This window comes from Anopheles cruzii, chromosome 3, assembly GCF_943734635.1.
Source record: "Anopheles cruzii chromosome 3, idAnoCruzAS_RS32_06, whole genome shotgun sequence".
Taxonomy (NCBI): Eukaryota; Metazoa; Arthropoda; class Insecta; order Diptera; family Culicidae; genus Anopheles; species Anopheles cruzii.
Window position 1 is genome coordinate 44,930,785 of NC_069145.1, and position 19,374 is coordinate 44,950,158.

General features: G+C 46.9%; 2 protein-coding genes across 2 annotated transcripts in view; both read left to right on the forward strand.

The window, feature by feature from the left end:
• LOC128272941 (uncharacterized) overlaps positions 1 to 9,511 on the forward strand; it is a 28,077-nt gene extending 18,566 nt beyond the window's left edge. Inside the window, exons 3-6 of the mRNA XM_053010830.1 lie at positions 153 to 244; positions 314 to 424; positions 7,943 to 8,212; positions 8,703 to 9,511. Of these exons, the coding sequence (XP_052866790.1) occupies positions 153 to 244; positions 314 to 424; positions 7,943 to 8,212; positions 8,703 to 9,122 (893 nt within the window). The 3' untranslated portion in view covers positions 9,123 to 9,511. The remainder of the gene's footprint in view (positions 1 to 152; positions 245 to 313; positions 425 to 7,942; positions 8,213 to 8,702) is intronic.
• A 2,672-nt stretch (positions 9,512 to 12,183) lies between these two features.
• On the forward strand, positions 12,184 to 14,334 carry LOC128274217 (larval serum protein 2-like). The gene has a single exon (XM_053012330.1). It carries the CDS (start codon positions 12,184 to 12,186, stop codon positions 14,332 to 14,334), a length of 2,151 nt encoding a protein of 716 aa, XP_052868290.1.
• The last annotated feature ends 5,040 nt before the right edge of the window (positions 14,335 to 19,374 follow it).

Genomic DNA, 19,374 nt, shown 5'->3' on the forward strand with positions numbered 1-19,374 from the left:
CCGTTGATTGCGGTTGTCGGGCCCGGCTCCGTTATCAACCGCGGCTGTTCAACGAACCCGCACCATTATGTTAATGCTGATTATGAGCGCATGTGATGTTTGATGGTCTGATGGCGGTTTTTTGTTTGTTTGTCTATCGTTTTTTTTTGCAGTTCACAGCTTGAAGGATCTCAAAATATTCGTCCCGGAAGCGGTCATCATGGGGAACGCGGCGACACTGTCCTGTCAATTCGAGCTGGAAAAGGTTAGCACGGCACGGACTAACGCCCAACTCAACTCGCCCGTAATCGGTCTGGTCGTTCTGTACTTGCAGGCTTCCCTCTACTCCGTACGGTGGTACTTCGAGACCGAGGAGTTCTATCGCTACGTGCCGAAGGAGTCACCGCCGGCGCGCACCTTTCCCGTCTCCGGCATAACAGTTGACGTAAGTAGAGGGTGTTGAACACATTGATGAAAAGACTGATGACGTACAACGCGGCGCACTAATCCGCTTGTCCGCACTTGGCAGTAATTATTTACGCCAGAAGCGGCTCTTTTTCTCCCCAGGAACCCAGTACGCATGCTGGCAAAATGCCGCTCCTAATTAAAATAAAATCTGATCTATTTCTTTCGCTACGGGCGTGGCGTGAGCGATGTATTGCTCCCCACTAATGAACTCCTTTTTGGACGAACGCGCCACATAAAGCCCAACGCCCACGGACGGCGAGGCGAAAATTAATGTAGACCCATTTTCACATCCATTTACAGAGCTCGGCACGGCCCACACACTCGGCCCGGCCGAAGGCGAAGCCGGTTGCTTTAGAGATGGTACGGTGGAGCGCTGGGAGCTGGCGGAACCGGAACCGAGCTTTCAATAGCCCGGAGGATTATTGTCACTTGTTTGGTTTCGGGCCTGCCACACTGGGAATCCCATCTGGGATTCTCCGACTTGCTCCTTGAGTTTGCGGGCCCTGCAGACGGGGGCTCCCGGACCTTCCCAGCGCCCATGGCTCGTTCGCCAGCCAGCTAGAGTTGCACCAGCCTGGTAGTGCCGTTCCGTCACATCCGGCATCGCCGTGCCATAAACATGTTGCCTCCGGTGTGTGTAGTGAATAGTTTCGCAAAAATCGAAACGCAACACATGGGGAGCAAATTTACGAACGCGTTCCGGGATATGTCCACCGCCGCCTGCGGCCGTATAATTCTGTCGATTGGAAATTTTCCAACCGAACGAGAATGCCATAACATAATTTTCTTTGATTTTCCTCCCGACCCGACCACGGTGGAAATTGTCGTTGCCGTCGCACCGATGGACCTCGGACGGGGCCAAATTGGGTCTCCCGTCGTCTGTCGTCGTATTATAAAACCCTTTTTCGGTGGGCTAGAGACTGGCGGGATGGGCTGGGTGCGCGGTTTTATGCGACCTTCCGGTTCCGCGCGCGCCAACGACCGGCAGCGTGATTGCGGCGAAGAAGCTTTTTCGTTCATTTGGCAAAACATCTGCGATCGTGGAGCTCGGTTTTCCGGTGGCGGGCCCCGGTGCCACGGAACGCCTGGAGAGCACCCCCTTCACCCCCCGCCCATCTACCCCCTCAAGATACGCGACTTCCGTTGGCAAAGTCCTGATGCCGCAAGACATACCAGCCGGCTCCCTCGTACGAACCCAATCATATTTTGCTGCTCCCCGAAGGGTTCCTTCGTAAAGTGCCACCTCGTGTGGTACCGTGTGTCCTCGCAAGCAGGCGCTGGAACGCCCGGAACTCCAGGCCATCCCTGCTGCCGGCCGTCGCCAGCGTCGTCGTCTGCACTTTGATGGAATCCGTGCAACTGTCATGGAAATGAAAACATATGCCAAAAGTTGGTTGACATATTTGCCGGAAATTCTTTGGCGGACGGCTTCAAACACACACACACATAAGCACACATTCCACAAGCGTTCGTTTTCGTCGCTGGTTGTGACAATTTCTGCTCATATTTCGTTACATCGTGCTTGGCGTGCCCAACCACCGGACACCGGACCGATTGGCGGGTATTGGCGTACTTCCGGCGCGTAAAACGCGCCATCTTCCGGAGCATTTGCCTTGAGCCAGGCGTTACACGACTTTACAGTCGCCGTGATTATTTAGGGCGAGCGAAACAAACAACGGGGGACATTGTTTGTTGAGTTTCTCACAGTTTTGTTGCATTCACGACGAAGATTAATGGATTCGGTGGTTAAATCATCCTTTTTTATTAACCTATCCGTGTCTCCGTCCTATGGCCAAGCCGGATCACATACCGGTCGATGTCAGAACGACATCCTTCGATACACTGACACACACAGATGGGCACGTTCAGCTGTTGCTTATCCGCTGGCTGCCATTGCAGGGGAGCAATTATTTACCACTTTACACACGGACCACCACGGCACTTTACGATGGTCGCTCGCTGCGGAGGACTCTTTTTGTTGGTCTCTAAACGCTCCCCACGGCTGGTACGACATGGTACATCCTTCAGCAGGGTCGAGGATTGGGGGGGCGTACCGTACCGAAAACCTTCGTGTCTTCGTGTGCTGGATACGTGCTCCATTAACCCGTGTGCGCCGTCGCCCGCACATAGCATGGAAGGAAGCAACAGCATCAGCGGAGCAATATTAAAAGCTGCTTCAGCTTCGGTGAGATGACTCTTCATTTTCTTTTCGAGAGGTTTTTGGGGAGCTCCAGAGATGAGACGCTTTACGACGCATCATTACGGATACCTGTCGACTCGCTCGATAGGTAGTGTTGGAACAAAACGGTACTAAAGCCCGTTGGAGCCACAGCCACATGTCGCTGCGGATGTTTGGGTCTTATTAAAAATCAAACATCGTACCATTTGGTGGCAAAATTGGGCCAAGTGTCTTTGTTTGGCAACGGTTAACGGAAAACGAAGCGACAAATGATCCGAATCTCCAAAGGCAGGGCTCCGTATTGCCGTACAGGTGAGCGGCTTTGCCTTGGGTTCATTCACGGCTCAAAGTTATGAGAAAAATTGCGTGCCGATTGTTAACGAAGTGTCTTAGGAGTTTAAAAATTATGGAGGAGTCTTGGGATGGATACGATCAATCGACACAATCAAGTATCGCGCAGTGATTGAATTTATTTTAAAAGGTTTAAAAGCAAAGGAAATTTATGGACGAATGTTTAAAGCGTGTAAGACCTCTTCGCTTTCAATTAATACAGTAAAACGATGGGTTGATGTATTTAAACGTTGTCGTACAAGCCTTGAAAATGACACATTTGATAGCATATTTCTCGGCTACATTTAGAGCGCTTTCGAAAGAATAAAACGGATTTTGTTGATTGAATCTTCACTATGGATAAGAATTCGGTCTATTACCATGATCCTGAATCAAAACAAGAGACTAAGGAGTGGTGTGAACCTCGTGGTGGGTTCTTCGGCTCCGAAACGAATTCGTGTCCAGAAATCGCCCAAAAAGGTGTTAGCATCAGTTTTTGGGATGCGATTGGATTTTTTTTAGTGGATTACTTGCAAACTAGTAAAACAATAAATTTCGATTATTGATGTAACTTTTTAGATCAGCTGCAGGTGAAAATTCGTGAAAAAAGACCCGGTTTGCTCTCGTCAGCACGGTTTATTAGTCCTGTCCACAAGTTTTTAACTTGCTAGATCCAAAGTTAAATGAATACCGTCGTAGTAGTTGGTGATTTATTGCGAAAATAAGTAATCAAATTTGTGTCAAGCCCGAAAAGTCCAGCTTTAGGCTTTAGTGGCTTTAATTCTTGAATGAGAGGTTCTTTTCACGATATTGCCCCGAACGTACTTTGCGGATATAGCTCAGAATTGCATTGCGGTTAACCAAGTATTCGGTTCCCACGCAAAAGGCGTCAGTTCGAACCTTGTGACAGTGCAACTTCAACTTTTGAAGACGAAAGTTCAAGTTGATGACGGCTGTGTCTGTTGTAACATAAAACAATCAGTTCAGTGGTGCATCAACATCCGTTATTAAATCGCACGTGAAGTTTAATCAACTAACATCAAACTGTCTAACATCAATCTCATGTTGGAATCTTTTTTAAATCAATATTCTTTCATTTGCACAGTGCTAAAGCATTCCGCATTGTGCTCGTCGCGACGGTGAGGGCATATTTATTATGCCCCCTCGCTGTTGGTGCATTATTTCAAGCCGAGCAGGATTGAGAGATGAGCGGATTAGCAACGGTTGAGCCCACCCAGTTGCCCACGATTAGCCTGCAGGTCGGTGAGTCTGCTGATTTGTGCGCTCCGCCGGATCAGAGCCTTCGGATCCGGGCTCGGCTTTTCATTACTTTCCATCGCAATCAGGCGCGACCCAATCATAATGGAGCGCAGTAAACGAAAGAGGCAAAAACGGGACCGGAAAGCCCGACCGACTCCCGGCCCCGGTTGTGCCCTGCGGCCAGGACGTGTCATTTAGCCGGTGTGGCCATCCGAAGTGGCCTATTCGCCGAGAAACCACTTCCTTCGAACCCGGGAAGCCCGGTCCCGGCATCATCAGCCTCGAGCTGTTCGCACAGTAATTGCTTTTCACTATCGCAGAGTGTAGGGGAAAAAACCGGATTCCGGTTCACCTTCACGGTGCGTCCGCCGCCGTGGCACAGTGGTGGCCCATTGTTTCACCGGCCCGAAGTGTTGCTAATCCTGGTGCGATAGGTAACGCCACCGGTAGGACGGTGGGAGAAGCGGTGCAGGTACCGGTGCGAGTGCGGCTATTGCTTGACATTCACTTCCCGGCCTTCCGGGGACATCGGGAATTATTACATACTTTGCACCGCCCAACGCCCGCCGGCAGCATTAGTCATCCTTGTCGCCCGGTCGCCTGCCGCCGGTGACCCATCAGTTTATCTATTCACAGTCCGCCCTCCGCCACCCACAACCACCCGGGGGGTCCCGTAAATGCGGTGGACGTCCTTCAGCCGGCAGCCAGGCTTAGGAGAGACTTTCGAGCCGATTCTTTTGTGTGTCACGCTTTTTCAGCGGATGAAGCGCCGATGCTGATGATGACGATGATGGTGTTCCAGATGATGCTGGTCGGTTGGGACGAAAAACGCTTCGACAGTGTATTGTTCCCGTACGAGTGGCATTTGTAAAAACGAACCGTGCTACGATGGCCCATCGCCGGAGTAACCGAAAGTGGTTTTTAATTAACATCCGTCATATGAGCGGCCGGTGCGAAAGTGGCCGCAACTATGCCCAGGACTCCAATATGTTACCCCATTTGATGCTCGTTTGGTTAGATGTTTCACCGAATGTATTGATTGGGGCTGCAATTTTAAGTAAGTTGTATGATGATCTACAAGAGTGACGCTCATCACTCTTTTAAACAAACGCTGACCTGTTCACAACGAAGCCTGAGGTACAGTAGCCCAAACAGGATCGTTAGACGGTAGAATGGCCGGCGGTCTTCCGCATCCCGATCGTACTACATTACTTTGAAGTGCCTTATTTTTCATAGTTCCACAACTCTCCGACCGGTGCTCGTTAGGAAACTTTTGCTGATGCCGAGTTTTTGAAACCAGTGCTCCAGATTCAATTGCTACCGGTCACGGCATTGCTACAGTTGCGGACTACTAGACCCCTTTTTTGCGTGCGTTTAAAAGAAACTCCACATCGAAGGTCCCCGTAGAGCCTCCCCGTGGAGCCCGCAGATGTTTTAAAACATAAAACCGAAGGAAACGATGTCAGCTGGAGGCCGCGGGTTACGCGGTGGCTAACTCGGAGCAAATCGGAGCGGACCGGTTCCACGCTTATCGCGCGCGCGGACGGATGGAAGTAATTACGCCTAACTGCCGCACAATTCATAAACATAATGGGGCAGATTATTTCCATCGTTCGTGATCTTGGAAACCTCGGAAACCAGGGCGCTGTGGCCCGTGTTTTTTGCGTGCCCGATCTTCCAATATCCGCGAGAAGTGTCCGTTTACGGTTCGCCCAACGATGGAGTCTTCCCAGCACCGCCCTGCCGGCCAACCACCGATCCCCGTCGAAGTACCTGCGATTGCGAAAGACAACAGGTCCGGGGGTGGCCGTCGTCGAGATTGAGCCGAGATTGTGGAACGGATTATTAAAATCCTTTATCCTCAAGATCAGCCGGCCCGCCGGGGTCGGCCGGGCCAGGAAACGCGCCTGCGCCAGCGGTCTGCTAATCCGGGCGGGCGTGATGGCTACCGTAGATCTTGTTCCGGTCGTAAAACAGCTGCGTGATAATTGAGTCCTAATTTTGCCACCCCTTTTTCTCCCAGATCAAACCGTACTGCGGACCACGATGCGGTCCGGGTCCGGGATTATGCTGTGGAATCTCCGGGAAATCCAAGTGGCCACCAGCGGCGGCGGTCCATGGAGTCCCACTATTCATCGTTTAACAATGATGTTATAAAACGATTTTACTTCCGCTTGACTTCCTACACTGCCATACTTCGGTCGATGGTGCTCTTTCATTTGCTTTTTTTTTGCTCTTTGCTACTCGCTCTACTTGCTCCTTTATTGTTTGGCCCTCTACGCCGGCCCTTCCGACAGTGTCTCCCTCTGCCGTTTTATTCAGATTTTTTCAGATTCCGCCCGTGGTTCCGATCAGAAAGGATTGTTTGGCATAACGCAGACACACACACACACACTTTTATGGGAGCGGAGTGGCTAAAAGGATACGGTTGGAAGTGGCCCACCGAGTGGCACTTTGCTTCTTTCCGATCCACTCCGGTCCGGTACCATAATTAGTCGACCGGACCGGGTGACCTTCGCCCGCCCGAGCCGGGGCGTTATGGGTGCGCCGTAAGGCGTTTAAGGTTCGCGATCTGGTCGGGCCCCGAACTCCCGCCCGCCGGAGGAGTTAGTGCGGGATTGTAGTGATAAAACTCATAAAGCACCATGATAATTAAAGATAAAAACGGAGGAAATGAGTGCAAAAAAGTTCAACTGCTTCCGATGGTCTGGCCAAGGTTTTTCGGTTTCGACGGCGGCGGCGATGGTGCAACCTCCCTTCGGTTATTGTCAGATGGCCCGCCTCGAGAAAACCTTCGCCCCTCCAGCTCCGGCCAGCGCATCGCAGCGGCTAGTGGTCGGTGGGGGGTCGGTCGACTGCCTCCCGGGGGCTGAATTGTAGTTGATGAAAGTTGTTAGACGCTTGCACCGGAAGCTGCTTGCTGGATGGTAATTTGGCAAAGTTCGCCAAATTTGTTAGCTTCCTTCCGGCCACACGATGGCTAGGCGCGATTGTGTAATTGGACAGCCTGGACCCGGAGCGAATAATTATGAACGCTTATGGATTTCAAAAAACGCCCGGCCCGGCCGGGTGAGAAAAGTGGCGGTCGCTGCCATTAGAATTGGCTGCTAGGAAATGGAAAATTACTTTTAGTTGTCGTGTTGGATGCAAATCCTGCGACAGTGTTTTAATCAGTTCCTTTGAAAGAACTTTAACAAACCACTACCTAACGATTCCGTAGCTGTGAAGTGACAATGAGTCTTATATGATTTCGTTTCGGGAAATATTTTTTGGTGTTCAGGAAAAATAGAGGTTGGTAGCCGTTATATGTGGCGTTTAGGTTGTTTTGAGCTGTGCGTGTAAGCTATGGACGAATTTTCAATTTTGTTTTGGTTCATTTACCTTTTCTTTTATAAATACGTCCCGATTCGTTCTTCTTCTAAGATGAAAAAAACGTTTTCTTTTTCATTTAGAAGAGCTAGCATTAGTTGCCAAGAAGTTTAGCTATTTTCCTTGGGAAAAGAATTATTAAACTACATTGAAAACCATATTACTAAGATCATACAAATTGTTTTTGTGAATGTATGAAGAATAATTGACAAAATGGTACCAAAAGCTAATTACTCTTATCTCCCAATCTAAAACTTTAACATCACTGAGAATCTAACCATTAAATACAAAAAACCAACTCTTTTGAAAACAGCTTGAAGAAACTTGTATCGTGTAATTTGGTCTCATCGTTTGCAGGGTACTCAATCGGACTCAACCTCGGTCACTTTGCGTGGCGTCACGCGTGACCTAACGGGTCAGTTCCAGTGCGAAGTGTCCGAGGACGCACCACTGTTCCACACCGACATCCGGCAGGCCCGAATGCAGGTCGTCGAGCTACCGAAGGAGGACCCACACATGCAGCTGGACAAAACACACATCACCACGCTGGACAATTTCCGGGCCGTTTGCACCGTGGGGACATCGTTTCCGGCTGCTAACATTACCTGGTACATCAACTCGAAACGGGTAAGTCCGGGGCCGGTGGCTGGTTCGCCGCCAGCGCGATGGAGGCTTCGTGTTCGCATGTACGGTCCATAAATTCCACTGTTCTCCCGGACAACTCCCGGACCGATAACCCAACCGGGAGTCCAATGAGATATAGCAAACAGTCGTGTGTTTGTTGTATTCCATCGATAACTTATAGTATTTCACAACCGCAAGAACGGCAAGCTCGGCCGTAGTCCGCGTCTGCCGACGTCGACGACGATCAACAGTTTGTTGGTCACCGTAGCCTCACATCGTGCCTGTCACGTGGTAGTATCGGAAAAAGGCTCTCACATTCCTTTGTACGAGACTTTATCCTGCAAATTAACTCCGTTTTTTCCGCTGCAGTCTTCTCACAGATCGTTCGTTCTATTTACTTGCTAATGTTTATTATCGTTCCCCTGTGTTTGACCAAACGTTTGTTTGTTTTCTTTATTTTTGTGCTCGCTTTCGACGCACACAATCCACGTAGATCCACCGGACGCCGTACCAGCGCATAACGTACCGGTCGTACGAAGGAACGCCAACCTTCTCGTCGCTCGAAATGTTCCCGCACAGCCAGGTGCTGCTGGACATCTACCAGTCGATGCCGCCGTTCCACACCAGTCTCACGGTCATGTGCGAGATCTCGATTCTGCACATCTACACCAAGAGTGCCCAGCAGCGGATCCTCGTCAGCGATCTGGTTACGACCATCTCGCCCAACCTGCTCGGTCTGGACGGCTCGAAGCGGTTAAACAACGGTGACCCCGACAACTCACCCCTCACCGGGGGTGGCGTTGGCATTGGCCGTGGCTCGTTCGTGCTGCTCTTCGGCCTCTGGACTGTCGGGGCGATGCTGTGGACTCTGCACTCCGACTGGCAGCACGTGGACCGGGTATCGAGATTGTGATTGGCTTCCGGGCAGACTCTGTACATATAAAGCGCAGGTGAGGCGCTACCGATAGTCGGCAAGCCGGCAAGGAAGCCGGAGTTATTAAGTATAAACATAACATAAATAGTAGAATTGATTACGATATTCAGTGTGCGGGCTACAAACTGGAGACGGTGTGCTCCCGATGGTGGTGGTACTGTAAGGTAGTTTATTTCGCGTTCAGCTTCTGAGAAAATACCAAACAAACTTAGCGCGGATAGAGCATAGAAGGGATCGCTAGCTACCCGCTCGACGGTCTTGTCCTGATTAAACGAAATTCCAACAAATCCTGCGTGGGGCTCTTGCGCGGCAACACGCTATCGATATGGGAGCTAGACCTGTGTGTGTGTGTGTGTAAATTGTATATGTAATTGAGCTTTCTACTAAACATACGTCACGGAAAGTTATGTGAAACATTTGCTACATTGCCACAAACATTTAACAGAAACCGACACAACCAACAGGGCTCTAGTGAAGATAGATAAGTTAATTGCAAAGTAAAGGGTTGTAAAAAGATGCGAAAGTTTAAGTTTTGTTCCCAACCCGGGACTAGTATCGGCTACCGTGTTCGGAAGTCCCGAAACATTATCCGTTTTATGATGCATGAACCTCAACAGAACAGATGAGAACTCCGTAGATAAAGGTACTGAAAATCTAAACAGTTTAATCAATTAGTGAATTATGGGCTTTCATTTAAGTCAGGCATAACAGATTAATGTCTGCTCTGTGTTATGTTTCGGGCACCCAGTAAAATGAGGCCGATTTTCGAATAGGCGAAAACATTACGGGAAGTGCAAGAATTATTGCGCAAAAATGTAATTGAACTGGAAGATGTGCAATCGTTTCTTGAATTGAGCAATCAATGCGCGAATGGAGACCCTGTGTGACCCTTTCGCTCTCTGTTTCTTTTGATCAGCATTAGTGGAAAGCACACGATTCCCGGCTCCATCTGTGGAGCTACCAGATAATGATTTTTGGATAGCCAAGTGTTAGTCATTTCTCAACTCTGAACACAATCGTATATAAAGTAGTTTATAATGGCAATTACATGTAAAAATAACGAAGCGAACGAACATTTTCAATGCTGACGGTCAAGGTGGGCATAAGAAATGACGCCAAGAAGCTGAGAAACGAAGGTGCAACTAGAAACAGGTCTCGGACCGCAACAAAGTTCATCAATATGTGGCTCCAGATCCTGGCTTCCTTGGATTGATTTTATTTCTACGAGTCGTTGATTTGTAACGTTTCTTGTTTGAGATAGAGCATGCTGCAGGTTGCAAAATCTAGCTTGAAACAGGGAGTTGTAGCAATCTGTGGCCAAAAGTACCCAAAAATTAAACTTTACTAGAACTGGAAGAATTTTTGTTCGATACAAATATCTTAAATTTTGTTATCAACTAGATGACAGGTGCCAAAGACGCCACAAAGATATGAACATGTAGGTATTTATATTTGTTAATAAGTGTGCTGCGAAATAATCATTGATACTACTGGAAAACGAAAGTTCGACGGAAACAGGTAGACAAAAGTAATAAATCGCAGAAAGGGGCTAGCGTGTTGTACAAGTATCAGAATTGGGGTTTTATTTTATACTTAAGTTGAAAAGGAAAACACTTCGCCAACATGTCAAAGACATGCGCAAACCCTTTTAGATAAGTGTTCGTTTCGAAACGAGGTAATAGGAATCAAGAAAACTAATTTTTCTCAAATTTTGCACTTACGTTGAGTAAGTTATCAGTTTGTGATTGCTGTGACACGCTGACATGTTTGGAAGGCGGTAAACGATTCCCGTAGTTCCAGTGAAATATTCCAGAAACACACCGAAAGTTGAATGTTCGATAAAAAAGGGGCAACCGATTGTACTTTTTAACGAGACATTCGTAACGAACGCTTGATGAATTTAAAATAGTATGCAGATAATACCAAATTCCAAAAAAATGGTAAAGGAAAATACAAATGGATATTATATAGAAATGGACGCATACACTGCAACGCAAAAGTGCAACAAACTTGCCCGGGCTAAGCCGTACGCAGTGGCGATGAAAATCTGAACAGTGACACGATTAAGCATAACAAAGAAACAATAATAAAACATCCAAATCGACAGCGCATCAGGAAAAAGTTGTAAATCATTAGAGTGCAAAGTATAATAAAATAGAATACGCATGCAACAAGTCATCGCAACACGCAACTACGGTGCACAGAAATTGTTTGTTTTTGCAGGGCAAACGAAAACGAACAAAGTGACAGCAACATGTGCGCAACGGAAAGCGGTTCATAGAAAGGGAAAATAAATTAAATTACCGCCAGCAGGAACAGGTTAAGAAAATAAATATTATTATTAATAAAAACCCCGTTTCATAGTTACCGACGTTACTGCGGTTCTACTTCCGAAAGAGTGTGACATAATACTACAGTAAGTATGTTATTGTTATTTTGTGTAAAAAAAGTGTTATTTTCTGATAACTTTTTCGAAACAATGTGCGTTAGACTTGCAGTATATCTTCTCGATTTTGATTCCAACAAATAAAACTACTTCCACCATAAAAAGCAAATCTTCCTAAAGTCCTATCAAAACGCTCGCATCTTTTGTAATCGCAACAAACAAGCTTCAAACCATGAAACACTCGCAGCATGGCCCTGTTTTTGTCAACAAGCCAAATTTCTTATCGAATAAAAGTTCTAGATTGGTTAAATTGTTGCAAAGTCAAAGCAACGCTGTCAGCGAGTATTATCGCCCATTGCGCCTGTGCTCTCGACTCATAAGATTGGGAGAGAATAAAAAACACCCGACAATAATGCTCGCTGATAGCATGTTAGACGATGTTTGGCAGGGCGGTGCTGGGTGATGGGAATGTCAAAAGGTCTCGCTGCATAGCGCTGGTTGCTGTTGGTAGGTAAGCCGGTTCCACAATGAGAGAGAGATTAGTGAAATGCTGGTCGTATATAAGGAACCCTTCAGCTACAATGAGCTGCAGTCCGATTTTGGGGTGTGGACAGTGAGCCGTACCGACTAAAGTGAAGTGACAACCGCATTAAAATGCGTTCGATCCTAGCCGTTGCAGTAGTGTGTCTGTTGGCCGGCGCGGCCAACAGTTACTACATGACGAAAGAGGTCAAGTATGCCGACAAGACGTTCCTAGCGAAGCAGAAGGCCATCCTGGAGATTTTCCAGCATGTCCACCAACCGGAACTGCACACGCACTTGTGGGAGGAGCAGAAGTCTTTTGACCTAGCCGAATACGCTAAGACGAGTGCTCCGCACTTCACCAAGCCGAAGGTGGTCGAGGAGTTCTTCAACTACTACAAGCATGGCTTGCTACCGATGGAAGAGATCTTTGCCATCTACAACGAGCACCACCGTGAGCAGGCGATCGCTTTGTTCCACCTGTTCTACTACGCCAAGGATTGGGACACGTTCTACAAGACATTGATCTGGGCCCGTTTCCACGTGAATGAGGGTATGTTTGTGTACGCCGTCACCGTGGCCGTGCTGCACCGATCTGACATGCAGGGTATTGTTCTGCCGGCACCGTACGAGATCTACCCGTATTACTTCTTCAACGATGTCGTCATCAGTAAGGCCCAGCGATACAAGATGCAAGGATTCCACGGTATGAAGAAGACGGACGGTTTGTACAGTGCGTACATTCCGAGCAACTATACCGGCTACTACGTGCACAGCAATGTCGAACAGCGTGTCAGCTACTTCATGGAAGACATTGGTCTGAACTCGTATTACTACTACTTCCACGCCGACTACCCGACGTGGATGGGCGGCAAGGAGTACGGACTGTACAAGGATCGGCGCGGTGAGTTCTATCTCTACCAGCATCAGCAGTTCTTGGCCCGGTACTACCTCGAACGCCTGTCCAACGATCTCGGCACGATTCCAACGTTTTCGTGGTACGAACCCATCGTCACTGGCTACTATCCGTACCTGCGCTACTACAACGGTGTTCCGTTCCCGGCACGCGAAAACTACCATTCCTATGGGCATGTTGAGAAACACGACGAGATCCAGGAGATCGTAGACTACGAGCGGCGCCTCATGGAAGCAATCGACTATGGGTTCATCATCCTGCCCGATGGTACGGTCGTTAACATCACCACCCCTACCGGTGTTGAGTATCTCGGCAACCTGATTCATTCGAACACGGATAGCGTCAACCAGAGGTTCTATGGTTACCTGGAGAAAGTGGCCAAGTTCTTCCTGGGCGGTTCCGTCGAGCCGTTCAACGAGTTCCGTGCGATCCCGAGCGTATTGGAGAAGTACGAGACGGCCATGCGTGATCCGGTTTTCTATCAGTTCTTTAAGCGAATTGTTGGTTTCTACTACCGCTACCTGGACACTCTGCCAAGCTACAAGTACGAGGAGATTAACTTCGCCGGCGTGAAGATAGAAGCGGTCGAGATGGACAAGCTTGTCACGTACTTTGACACATTCGATGCCGACATCACGAACGCGGTCGACGTCGAAGTGTTTGACGAGAGCACAATGAAACCGAGCGAGATGAAGAAGTTCGGCAAGATGGCCCACTACCAGGGCGAGGACTTTGTCCTGTACGCCCGTGTGCCGCGTTTGAACCACTTGCCGTTCTCGTTCAAGCTTTCCGTTTCATCCGACAAGCCCCAGAAGGCGGTGGTGCTTATGTTTGTCGGTCCGAAGTACGATCAGTACGGCAACGCGTACAGCGTGAACGCGAACCGGGAGAACTTCTTCCAGCTCGAGCACTTCCTGGTCGATCTGGTGGCAGGCGAAAATGTGATTACCCGCAACTCGCAGGACTTTAGCTGGTTCGTCAAGGACCGTACCACGTACTTCGAGCTCTACAAGCAGGTCATGCGAGCCATCACCGGAGACTACAAGTTCCCGATTGACATGACGGAGGCTCACTGTGGCTTCCCGTCCCGCTTGATGCTGCCGAAGGGCAAGAAGGGCGGCATGCCATTCCAGTTCTTCTTCATGGTCGCCCCGTACCACGCGCCGGAAACGCCGAGATTCACCGGATACGATTATACCATTTCGTGTGGCGTCGGATCGGGTGCCCGCTATCTGGACACGCAATCATTCGGCTACCCGCTGAACCGCAAGATCAACGAGGCTACCTGGTTCACACCGAACATGGTTTACTACGATGCACTCATCTACCACAAAAGTGAAACGGAAGTAAACTCAGTTGTAGTCTAGGACTGTTTCCTTCGCAGTGGTATGCACAATAAAACGGACTGAAAATGTTTCATCTAAAAGATTCTGCCTTTACTAAGCCTGTGAACTGATCGATAACTTTTAATTTAACGGTCCTTACAGTTGAATTGTGAACTGACGGTGATGATTTTATTTACGTATGCACTTGAAAAGATACATTTTCGTCGGCCTATTTTGCGCTGCGCTGCAGCATTTCCGGTTCCGGGAGCAATGCTGCTAATTTGTACCCGCTGGTGTCTACGGGGGATCGATCGAACACCGTACGATTGCATTTCGTCTGCCGGGTGCCAGCGAACCAGGAGTAGGAAAATCCGTTATAATGTCCGCAAGATTACCGTTTGGGTTGGTGGAGGTGAAATTGAATTTTCCGTCCAGCAAAAACGACTCGGCACTACGGCAGGTGTTGCTGGTTTGGAAATTTCATCACATCACAACAGCACGACGGCGGTCGTGTACTCCGAAATCAATTTCGGATTGTATTGTGCTGGTTACTGCAGGCGAAATTGTCGAGCTTTCCATCTGTGGCAGCGTGGAACTGGTAACAGTATTAAGATTTGTCGATTTCAAATCAACCTATGGTCGGCGCAGATCGGTCACAGTACGGACCGGTGGTTTCTTGCGTGTGTCAATCTTGTTTCGCCAGATTTGATTAATCTCACGGTCGTGCTGCCGGAATAACCAGCGAGTGAACAAACACCACCACATTCCAGCCCCGGCATTGATTGAGCTATAGCATTCGAATACATTGACGAAAACAAAACGGGATGCAATTGTATGCGAAACAATGGGGAGAACAATGTTCAAGAAGTCATGGGAAACTTTTGTGAAGTATTTGGGGAAGTATTTCGTTTGATAGATGGACAATTTAAGTATGTCATGACTTACGAATCTTGTACACCTCTTTGCGCATATTTGAATCCTCATTTTCCCGTGTGCAGTGGTTTCCAGTGGTTTGCACTCCGCAATTTTTGAATCATTATGTTGCATTTTCAACAACGTTTTCAAATACACTGGCACAGCGAGTGTATAAAAAATTGTGTTGCGCTCCAGTGGAAAAAAAACTTCGTACTGACCGTATCAGTCAGAAATGAACGGACACGTTGGACCGAACGTATTGAAAACAAGCAAGGACGAGGAATAATGTGGTCTGCCGCATTGAAAATGAATGCATCGAATATAAAGCGATCGAGAGGAGGTGGTACGTCGTTTCAGGTACCTCACTTGAACCTCTGATGCAGATGAGACAGAAATAGAGCAAACAAGAGAAGCGGCATAAGATGGGAAAAGAATGAAAACTAATTGCATTTCAACGCTTGAAAAACTCATTACCCAAATCACTCAAGCATGCAAACAGAGTCTCGAAATTATGAGATTTTAATCTTCTCCAGTGTGACGTGGGCCAGCACACGTTTGGGCCACTGTTGAAGTTTTTGTTGAATCCTTACGCGTGCCCTTTCGCTCTGTGTACACAGACCCCGGGAAAGACTAGTTGGAAGAACGGTTTTATGAAAATACTGATTTCTACCTTCGAAAATATTTTCACAAGATTGTTGGAATATTATTATGGAATCCCGTTAGGTAGATTTTTCTTCAACTTTGTTCTACACTAAGTTAAAGTGTGTTTAGAAGTGCATAAACTTGCATTTTTGTATAAATTTTGTATTCAAAACTTGTTTCTTTTACTGTATATGAAGTTACTGTATATGAAGGTAATAAAGCGGCACGGCTGAGGAGCATTTAAGGATGGCCAAAAATATTTGAAAAGTGCTCCATCTTCATCCTAGTTGAAACCTTATTTTCTCTCTATAAATAAATTCTGTGAGCCATTTTAACGGAAAACTAGCGTGGAAAGAACCAATTTTATTGTCTGCGCTTTACCCTGGGGACTCCCTTAACAAGCTAACTTGCAACCTGATTGACAGAATTCGGACTGTGTGGAAAAGATGTTAAAACTAATGAAAAAGAAACTTCGTTCACTCGTTTGGCTAATAACATTTTAGCAATATTTACTATTCAGAGCACGTTTTGCATTGGTCTGCTGGGAAAACGGTAAAAACAAGGTGGGAAATGGCACTGTTTGTGGAACTTTAATTATGCCTTATTTGTGGATTGGTTTATTTGCTGGCCCAGTGGGATATTAGTTGCCATTCTATAATCACGAATAAATGCGCTGTTATTTACAATGCTACATAATGCGTCAATTTTAAAACTGGAGCAGTTTTATCTGGGGTTTTCCACCATGTTTTTTTCTTTTTTAAACAATTAACGCATGAGTAATTTAAGAATTCTATCAGTATAGAAAATGTGGGTCTGTTTCAACGTGATCTTTTTGGAGGTATTTTCGGAAGCAGTTTTTATCAAACACCTTCTGCAGAATTCGGGAAAACTTCCAAATTCTTTGCGAAGTCTTTGCTGCTGAGAAGAGTAGAATTCTGAGTAAATCATTAAGCCAACTGATAACACCTCATCATAAGTTACTCGCTTCAGACAATCTCACCATGCGCAGTATATTTAATCGCCAATTCCTGCTTTAAAGTCGTTTGTTACCGAAGTTACCCCGTTCAGTCATTTATCGCCAAGGTTAGTTCGTTAAAGAGGATACTGATTTCTTTACACTTTTCCACTATATCATCGTAGAATATAATTTGATTACCTTGACTTAATTTTAAGTAATGTCCATGTACATGATTTAGTCTTTATTACTATGCATTAATTTTAAACATTCCTTCACCTTAATAGTGCATCACTTGTCAAATGAATATTTGAGCTTCTTTTGTACATTTACATTTCACAAGATAGCGGTGGATTCTGCACCCAATGTTTATAATTTTTAAATGTAAATGACATTGGACATCGACAGATCGATTAAATTAAGCAAATGGAGAACGACTTCATGCACAGCGTACCGAATCGCAACCGCAAACCCAGCTGAGAAGTGTTCACTAATTGATTTCGGTAGTAGTTGTTGATGTTGGTCGATATTGAGCTATTTGAACCTAAAAAGGCAGGGTTCCGTTGCACTCGGAGCCCATCATGTCGCTATCGATTAGCTGCAGGTTAGGTGACACCTTAATGTTGCACGACCAGTGCAACTAGTGTCCACCATCGACAGGCATCGGCAGCATGGCATCAATCTGACCCTCGCTTTTTGGGTTTTGGGTGGACTCGTACCCTCGACGCAAGGCTCATTTTTCGATTCCATTCCCCGAACCGGCGCGTGGTGGAATTAATTCACGATTTACATAATTCATTCCCAAGTTCCCCAAATCCGACCACTAGGTTCCGAAACGCGCCCAACTGACCCGTGCGTGGGGAACTGTGCTCGATGCGCCTCCGGTTCGATTTCCCCCCGCCATAAGCCACGCCAGAGCTCGTTGGCCAGAGGGAGGGCGAGTTCGTTTGAAAATCAAATCATAATTAGATGAACATGCCAGCGGCCCAGCGGGCCCGGACGACGACCAGGTCGTGCGGCCTGTTATTTTAGGCGTGCAAAAATTCATTCCACGCTCTGCCACGGGGAGGCCGGCCTCACCGGAATTCGAATGTCGGTCAGCGATTGGAAGGAAGTGCAACAAATGTCCGGAAGGCGGGGTGTTCCGGTGGCGTGCGGTACGAATTAACCCGAATGCACTCTGCTGAGGGGCGGACGCCATATTTCGACCACCGAGCCTCCGGATTGTTTGCAGGCCGTTGATTCTACCGATAATAATTATTTCACCCGACTTAGCTTCGTGGCGTGGCGGGTCGGAGCGTGGAAGGCGACGGGGGTTGCGACCGGGATGGTCAGATCACACACGGGATCGGACCGCGTGTTCGTCATTGTAGGAATCAATTGAAATCAATAATTTAAATAGATTTAACTATGCATGCATTGATATTTGCGTCGGTATTTCATCCGATTAAATGGCAAAACTTGCGGTTGGTTCGTGTAGCCGTAGCCGTTCCGGAAGCGCGCCGATGCTGAGGGCGGAATGTTGTTCGACTTTCGGACCACCCTGTTTTGCTAGCCACACTGTTAGTTTTCGGCGGATCGGAACAATAATGGGGCTGCGCTCTACGAAGCCTCTACTTTTCTTCTGCACCATATTTTGATTGCATGTACGACCTTGTAAAAGAAATGGGACAGCATATGCGGACCGGTCAGTGTAATGAAATGATGACCAAAAATTGAGTCATTTACGACCGAACAAAAGTCAAATTGGATGAACAAAATCGGGCAAAAGTAACAAAATGTGATCAATTTTTTAATGTTTTGAGAAAAAAAGGTAAAGAATAGGCAGAAAGCATAACATGTGGAATGTTGGGGATACAGTAGATATCGAAAAGAAGTTTAGCTATTAAACACTTGAATAGTTCTTCCTTTGTAATCAATTTTTTGACAAGTTGTACGTTAGTTTAAGATACTAAGGGTAAAATGATGAAGATCATGGGACATTTTGGCTTAAATTATTTGACTGTAGCGGTCATTTGTTGCCATAGGTGAATTTGAGCAGCAATCTTGAAAGCTTGAAGTTTTCAGTTTTTCTCACCAATTTTCTTCATTTTGCTCGGTAATAAAGCGACGAATAATCCAAACTACGGAAACATTGAGATCAATATTGAACCTGGAGTATGTGAAAAAGAAACCCCACTGAATTGAACAGAATTAGCTGAATTGATCAAAACAATCTAGACCAAAATAATACCTGAGGGCTGTAGAAAGGACTGCATGACAAAACGAAGATGTTTGGTAATATTGTCTGGGCGGAATCGTATCCATTGAGGGTAGTAAGCTTGTTTTCGCGTAGATGCAATTTCGTCTGTTCTAAATATGTATGTTAGTATGTTTTCTTTTGTATAAATGATCCCTTAGTACAGCAAAAGTATCATTTACACATCTTACAAAATGTTTTTAATTGATTTTTGATTGACAAAAGAAATTTTTTTATCTTCTCTTTTCGTAAAATCTTTTTTGTTCTTGAACTAAACTTCTTTTTGCTATCCACTCTGGTTACCTGTGCTTTAGTCGTAGTTGTGTAACTG